Source organism: Marmota marmota, unplaced genomic scaffold (genome assembly GCF_001458135.2).
Source record: "Marmota marmota marmota unplaced genomic scaffold, marMar, whole genome shotgun sequence".
NCBI classification, from domain to species: Eukaryota; Metazoa; Chordata; class Mammalia; order Rodentia; family Sciuridae; genus Marmota; species Marmota marmota.
The window spans coordinates 1992295-2000063 of record NW_026000205.1 but is presented as its reverse complement, the minus strand read 5'-3'; the positions used below and the strand labels follow the sequence as shown (position 1 = coordinate 2000063).

Sequence of the window (7769 nt, the reverse complement as noted above, 5' to 3'; positions counted from 1 at the left end):
CCCGGGGTGACCCTGGGTGACCTGTGCCCTGTACTTGGCAAACCTAGAGCCACATCTGCTCCCTGACCTTGGAGCACACACTGTCCACTTAAAAAAAACAGAGACAGAAACACCCAGAAGAAGGGACATGGCAGGAGGCTGCTGCCCTGGGCTCCTTCCTGTCCTCCCGCTTCCTCGGCTCCTCTGGTGCCCAGAGGGTCTCTCCACCCAGCCAGGGGCAGGGCCTCTGGTCCCCTGAGGGTCTGGACAGGAGCAGCCCAGCTCGGGGAATGGGAGCCAGGGCTCCACCAGGGGCCAGCAACCTGCCCGTCTCTCTTTTTGGGAAGGCCAAACTACTCTCAGGGACAAATTGCTCTGTCCATTCCAACTTTAGTTTGAATATGGCTTACGGTGGCTGCAGTAGCTGGGCCCTAATGGACCCGGGCCCACCATCCACTGGCCACTCTGTGTTTCTAATTCCAAATTCCCAAGGGAGACGCTCTACCTGGTCCTCACTCTCGGAGCCAGCTCCCACTCCCACACATCACGGACAGGCAATGGATGGGCCACCCTTGGGCCAATGTCATATAGGCTATACGTTATTTTTTTCCAAGGACACCAGTTGAACTGGTGACCTCATTTTTAACTTGGTCATTTCTGTCAATGCCCTATCTCCAAATAAAGTCACATCCTGAGGTACAGGGGTTAACACTGCAGCATATCCTTTTTGGAGGGACACAATCCAACCCATAACAGACTGCAACAAGGTTTGGGGTTGGGTGGCAAACATGTCCCGTCTTCCTACAGCCCACCCCTTGATTGCCCGTTGCACATATGTTCTATTCCATTTCTTCAGTGCCATGAAGAAAAGCAAGGAAAATCCAACATCAACCATGGTGGGTACAATCACAAACATATCGTCTACTTCCCACTTTCCAGAGGGAGGCCCCAAAGTTAGCTCCACCCACCAAATCTGTATTCAAAGGTATGGGGCCGGGGTTGTGGCTCACTGGTAGAGCGCTTGCCTAGCAGGCATGAGGCACTGGGTTCAATCCCTGGCACCACATAAAAATGAACAAATAAAAGAAAAGTATTGTATTCAAAGGTATGAGGTACCTTAGCTGGTCTCCGAATTCCCAATCTCCAAATAAGACTGACCCCTTCTCTGGGTGTTTCCATCTCACTCATGTGTGACTCCTCCCACTGTGATCTGTGTCTAAATGCTGAAAACTCGACCACCCTCAGTATGTCCCATACGCAGAGTGGGAACCCCTGGTCTTAACCTAGAGCCTGCACATAACAGCACCTGTTGCTCTGGGGGCAATAATAGCATGTCTATGCTACACACCGTTTTAACCCTCAGAGAAGTAATGTCACCTTCCCTGAGTCACACAGCTCATGAGGGTGAGAGCCTGAAATCAGCAGCCCACATCCACTGTGGTATGTGGTCTCTGAGTTACCACGTGAGACGCATTCTGTTTGGGCAAGTGGAGGGAGGATTGGTTCTGTAGCAATGAGGAAGGAAACTTATCCTTATCACTTGCGGGTGATGAGGTTTATAATAAGATTGAGGATCTCGGGTGCATGAGCTGAGTTAGAAATGGACGTGGCCTCCCCAGTTCCTTTCATTCAAGCCAAAGGGAGTTGGAGAGAACTGTACCACCCAAGGGTCTGGTTGGGCCCAACACTTGGGAATGACCCCAAGGGCCCAGACTGAGCTGGACTCAGTTCAAATCTAGGTAGCTGGTTGACAAGGCCGAGGGCGATTCTGGGTTCACTTATGTGACCTTAATGGGCTCTGAGGTTTTGAGTAACTTGTAAATCAGAAGCAGGGATACAGCAATGTTAGCTTCTCTGCCGACTTTTATTAGCTAGACTAAGCCTAAAGACCACATCTGTGTCCATCCAGCAGCTTGGCGGTTTCAATCAGGTCACAACCTGCTTGTGTTGGCTCTGGAGTCCTCTCATGGCCCTGTGGCTTAGTGCTCTGATCAGGAAGGCAGGCCATGGCCAAGTCCGCAGGAGCCTTCTGTCTCCACCTACCTCTGTGCGAGTCTCCAGGAAATGCTGCCATTAAAGCTTGCTGGTGAGGAAGAGTCTTAGGAGGGACTGGGACCCCCATGTACTGGGGAGGAGCCAGAGGTGAGAGGAGGTGGCAAGGCCCCTGGAGTACTCGGAGCCGGGAGACCCTGGCGCCACTGACTCCTCCCAGATGTCTCCGTTCCCATTACTCAAAACCTAATAATCTTCACCAATTAGTGACCACACCTGACTTTGCGACTACACAGCACCAAGGGTGTTTCCGCTGACTGCAGAAGCCCATCAATCATTCATAGGCGGAACCATGAGCTATACAAATGTGTCAACAGTGACGGTGCTTTTTGACCAGCTGCTTTTGTCAACTGGCTTCTAGTCACATAATGGGACCAGAATCGTCGCGTTTCTTACAGCCGCTCTAACTCCTGCTCCGAAACCACGTCGGCAAAGCCTCATCCTCTGGGGGGCTGTAACTTATCTCAGGGCATCTCAGGCAACAGCTTCATAACTGCTTCACTCTACAGACACTGGCTCGAGTTTTCCACCCCAGAATAGGAGCCCTCACTGCTTTCCACCTCCGATGATACTACAGTGGGTCCCAGTGACAGAAGTCACTCCTATGGAACCACCCCACTCCTGGAAGTCACTTCTGTTGCAACCAGAGCTGAAAAGAACAGGCGAGCCTCACACTGTGGTGCAGGCCTGTGATCCCAGAGCTTTGGGAGGCTGAGACAGAAGGACTGCAAGTTCAAGGCCAGCGTAAGCAACTTAGCAAGATCTTGTCTCAAAAATTGAAAAATAAGAAGGACTGGGGCTGTGGCTCAGTGGAAGAGTGCCCCTAGGTTCAATCCCCAATACGACAGAAAGAAAGAGAGAGAAGAATGAAAGAAAGGTTTAAAAAAAGAGAAAAGAATAGAAATGAAAAGAAAAAAAACAAAAAACATATCTGTACTCAAATACAAGGCGGTGTTCGGGCATTTCTTGGCTGCACTGAGGTTTTGCTGTTCAGGCATCTTGCAGTTCCTGGTGCCCCCTTGGAGCCTGTAACTTCCCCAACTCAGCCACTCCGCACCCTATTCCTTCTCTCAATATCATTGGCCAACTGTCTTCAGGGTATTTTAGTAAAAATACCCAAGAGAGAGAATTTGATTGGCTCAACTCATCTTTTAAAGAAAGCCAGCCTACAATTCGTAGCCAGGGCCAATGAGTGGAGAGGCCAGCGTGGGGCCACGTGTCCACCTCCAGTTCAACTGGCTGTGACAGGGATAGAGGGGCCGTCAAGAAGTTCAATCTCCTGAGTTGGACACAGGAAGAGCGTGCAAAAGATGGACATCTCTAGAAACTGGATCCCCAGTAAACTGTAGGCACGTATACCTGTGCTCACCATTTACAGACGCCGACCACACACACACAGTCTATCAGCACCCACCTTCAAACATACAAATAGACACACACAGTGCACAGACGACTTACATCTGTTTCACTTAAAATTTTTAAAGATATTTTTTTTAGTTGTCAATGGACCTTTATTTTATTTATTGATAAGTGGTGCTGAGAATTGAACCCAGTGCCTCACACATGCTAGGCAAGCTCTCTACCACTGAGCCCCAGCCCCAGCCCACACTTAAAATTTTTGACTTTACAAAGGTGCAAGAGTCAGACATATTCAGCAGAAGCCATACTTGAATTTTGCTCTTTTCCCAGGCAGATATCTTGATCCTAGGCAGCAGCAGTGAGCCACAGCTCCAGCCAGCCACGCCATCATGGTGGTGATCAGCCAGTACTCCAGAATGTACTGTGCTGCTCAGCCGTGATGTGTGGTGGGTTAGGGGTATTCTGTGCTTTTTTTTTTTTTGTACTGGGGATTGAACCCAGGGTAATTTATCACTAAACCACAGCCCCAGTCTTTTCAATTTTTTATTTTGAGAAACAGTCTTGTTAAGTTGCTGAGGCTGGCCTCTAACTGGCAATCCTCCCACCTCGACCTCCTGAGCCACTGGGATTAGAGGTGTGTGCCATCACGTCCAACTTTCACTGTGTTTTTGTATTATGATATTTTTAACTTAGAGTGGGCTTATTGGGATGTGACCCCATGGTAAGTGGAGCACCACTGTATACCCATACATACACACCCTCATCCACTTGTGCCATGTTCACGACCACCTATACATTACACACACCTGTATGCACACTCGCCCACGTACATACACAGTAGATGTACATCTATGCCCTGCAATGTACTTGCGTTTCTTCATATGCACAGAATTTCACACACACCTGTATGTGTACACAATGTACAGATACCCATAAGCACATACATGCAATGCATGATATCCAACTGTATACACACATCCATGGATAAATGCATGTATACACACACCTGCCCAAACACATTATGTTAGGTTTTCATCACCAAAATACCTGAAAAGGAGAACTTAGAAGAGGAAAGGTTTGCCGGGCACAGTGGCACACACCTGTAATCCCAGCTCAGGAGGCTCAGGAGGCTCAGGAGGCTGAGGCAGGGAGATCATGAGTCAAAGCCAGCCTCAGCAAAAGTGAGGTGCTAAGCAACTCAGTGGGACCCTGATTCTAAATAAAATACAAAATAGGGCTGGGGATATGACTCTGCGGTCGTGTGCCCCTGAGTTCACTCCCTAGTACACCCCCCCCCAAAAAAAAAAGATGAGGAAAAGTTAATTTGGCTTATGGTTTCAGAGGTTCAGTTTGTGGTCAGGCGACTCCATCATTCTGGGCCTGAGGGAGTCAGAGCATCATGGCAGAGGGGCCTAGCGAAGAAAGCTGGTAGGAAGCAGAGAGGGACAGGAGGCTGAGTCAGGGCCAAAATATATAATCCCAAGTCATGTCCCCAGTGACCCACTTCCTTTAGTCGTGCTCCATCTGCCTACAGTCACCACGCAGTGATCCAGTCCAGTTATTAACCCATCCCTAGATTAATCCACTGATTAGGCTGCAGCTCTGGTAATTAGTCCTTTCACTTCCTTCATCGACACAGGAGCCTTGTGGGGACCCCTCATATCCAAACCACAACACGCATGCGCCGGACAGACACACCTGCCTGCACTTGCCCCGCTGTGCACTCGGGAAGCACACACAGCCCCGCCCCCCCCCGCCCCCCCATAGTGCCTGGCTGCGCAGCCACATTCTCGCGCCTGCATCAGGAGCTAACGTGCCGCTTTCCCTTCCCTACAGCTATGGCCAGCACCCCAGGGCCCTTCTCCTTTCCCATGGCACACGTTGTCCTCTTTGTCTTCGTGGCTTCTGCCATCTTTCACCTCCAGCAGCGACTGGCGAGGCTTCAACCCCCAGGGGAGGTGCAGACACCAGCGCTGCAATCCGCAAGAGAGAGGCCCACAGCCCAGCAGCTCCAGGGCATGTGGACCATCAACGCAGTAGGCCGCCTGGGGAACCAGATGGGTCAGTACGCCACGCTGTACGCCCTCGCCAAGCTCAATGGGCGGCCCGCCTACGTCCCTGCACAGATGCACAGCACGCTGGCCCCCATCTTCAGGATCACGCTGCCCGTCCTGCCCAGCACCTTCGTGGGGGTGCACGTGCGCCGGGGGGACTACGTGCGTGTCATGCCGCAGGTGTGGAAGGGCGTGCTGGCCGACAGGGGCTACCTGGAACAGGCCATGCAGCGGTTCCGAGAGCGCTTCAGGTCCCCCGTCTTCGTGGTCACCAGCAACGGCATGGCCTGGTGCCGGCAGAACATCAATGCCTCCCGTGGCGACGTGGTGTTTGCCGGCAACGGCATTGAGGGCTCCCCCGCCAAGGACTTTGCGCTGCTCACACAGTGCAACCACACCATCATGACCATCGGGACCTTCGGGATCTGGGCCGCCTACCTGGCCGGTGGAGAGACCATCTACCTGGCCAACTACACCCTCCCAGACTCGCCCTTCCTCAAAGTCTTCAAGCCAGAGGCAGCCTTCCTGCCAGAGTGGACGGGGATCGCTGCAGACCTGTCCCCGTTACTCAAGCACTAAGGCTAGCCCTTCTCCTCTTCTGGCTCCCCCAAGATCAGTTCCAAGGCAAAAGGAACACAATGTTACAAGCACAGGACCCTTTCCCCTTGTGTGAAGATGCCTTGGGCTGCAAGGGATTTCCCAACGAATGTGTCCAAAGAACGTATCTGTACCTCTGGCAAAATTGTCCAGAGGGACACAGGCCAGTGCTGGTTAACTGTCAGCTCAACTGCACTGTCAGTGACCTCAGCTGTCACTGTCTCTTCTTAGCCCAGTTGCCTCATGCTACACCTCCCCCCCCCACCCCAGAAAAGCTGCCATATATATGGGTGTCACACAAACAACCTCATCCAGAGACAGCAAAAAGAGATCATGCTGGGCATAGTGGGGCACGCCTGTAATACCAGCAGCTTGCGAGGCTGAGGCAGGAGGATCATGAGCTCAAAGCCAGCCTCAGCATAAAGGAGGCACTAAGCAACTCAGTGAGACCCTGTCTCTAAATAAAATGCAAAATAGGGCTGGGGTGTGGTTCAGTGGCCCTGAGTTCAATCCCTGGTACTGCACCCCCCCAAATAAAAGAGCTCACCATGGGTCCCTTTTGAAGAGGGAGGGGGCTGGGGATGTGGCTCAAGCGGTAGCGCGCTCGCCTGGCATGCGTGCGGCCCGGGTTCAATTCTCAGCACCACATACAAACAAAGATGTTGTGTCCACCGAAAACTAAAAAATAAAAAAATTAAAAAAAATAAAAAAAAGAGGGAGGGAACTCTCTCTGAGTTCATTTTCCACTACCATAAAGAAATACCTGAGGCTGGATAACTTAATAAAGGTCTAGTGAAGACCTGATGGCAGATGGCACCACAGGGACAGAGGGGCAGGTGAGAAGCAGCAATCATATGGCCAGACAGGAAGCCAGAGCAGGGGGAGTGCCATATTGTTCTCTCTGTAATAACCTTTTTTTTGCAAGAACTCACTCCAGGTCCCCTAAGAACTACATCAATCCCTTGAGAGGTCAGTGCTTCTAATGACCTAAGGACCTCCCACTAGGCTCCACCTCTTAAAGGTGCACCACCTCCCACATCATCATACTGAGGACCAACCTCCCAAGACATGAAAACTTGGGGGACAACCTCAAAATCATGTTAAAACCATAGTATGTTCCTAAGCCTGCCAGCAACTTACTCCTCAATCTTTTGGGCAAGATTTGTGTCACATGCATATGTGGCCCATTATGAGGCCAATCAAATGGTAACAGAATAGTGTGTTCAGCCTCAGATCCTGCAGGTGAGGAGCTAACAAGCTCTTGAGAAGGACATGGCAGTCTGCAGAGAGCTGGGGTGTCATTGCCAAGAAATGGGGAATGGCTACAGAATAAACAACAGGGATGCTTGAGCTGTCACGCAGGTTGTTTACTCCACAAAACATCTGGTCAAAGGGGCAAGTGGGACTTAAGTAGTGCCTATGGTCTACTCACCAGGCTGAGTCCCTGGGACTGTATGCTCCCAAACAGCTCCCTTTATTCCTAGCCATCCAGAAGAGGAGCCTTCTCAGTTTGTACAAAAGCACGATACCAGCGAGCGGCTGGTGTGCATCAAGAGCAGAAACCCCACCTCTGCAACTCTGACTCTCTACGACCAAGGATGAGCGAGGCTGAGATCCTGGAGACCAGCATGGCTGAGTGAACTGGAGGGATTCCACTCGTTTTTACAGTAAGTGTGTTACACACCCGGCCATGAAGACCCCATAACACTCTTCTTTCTTGGATACATC

The 7769-nt window shown here is 51.2% G+C and overlaps 1 protein-coding gene across 1 annotated transcript; it reads left to right on the top strand.

The window, feature by feature from the left end:
- The first annotated feature begins 4679 nt into the window (after nucleotides 1–4679).
- Nucleotides 4680–6604, top strand: LOC107151717 (galactoside alpha-(1,2)-fucosyltransferase 2-like). The gene has a single exon (XM_015497096.2). It carries the CDS (start codon nucleotides 5229–5231, stop codon nucleotides 6021–6023), a length of 795 nt encoding a protein of 264 aa, XP_015352582.1. The 5' UTR covers nucleotides 4680–5228; the 3' UTR covers nucleotides 6024–6604.
- The last annotated feature ends 1165 nt before the right edge of the window (nucleotides 6605–7769 follow it).

What these genes read in the sequence shown, in the direction of transcription:
- LOC107151717 (XM_015497096.2), top strand. Translation starts at nt 5,229, where the DNA reads ATGGCCAGCACCCCAGGGCCCTTCTCCTTTCCCATGGCACACGTTGTC.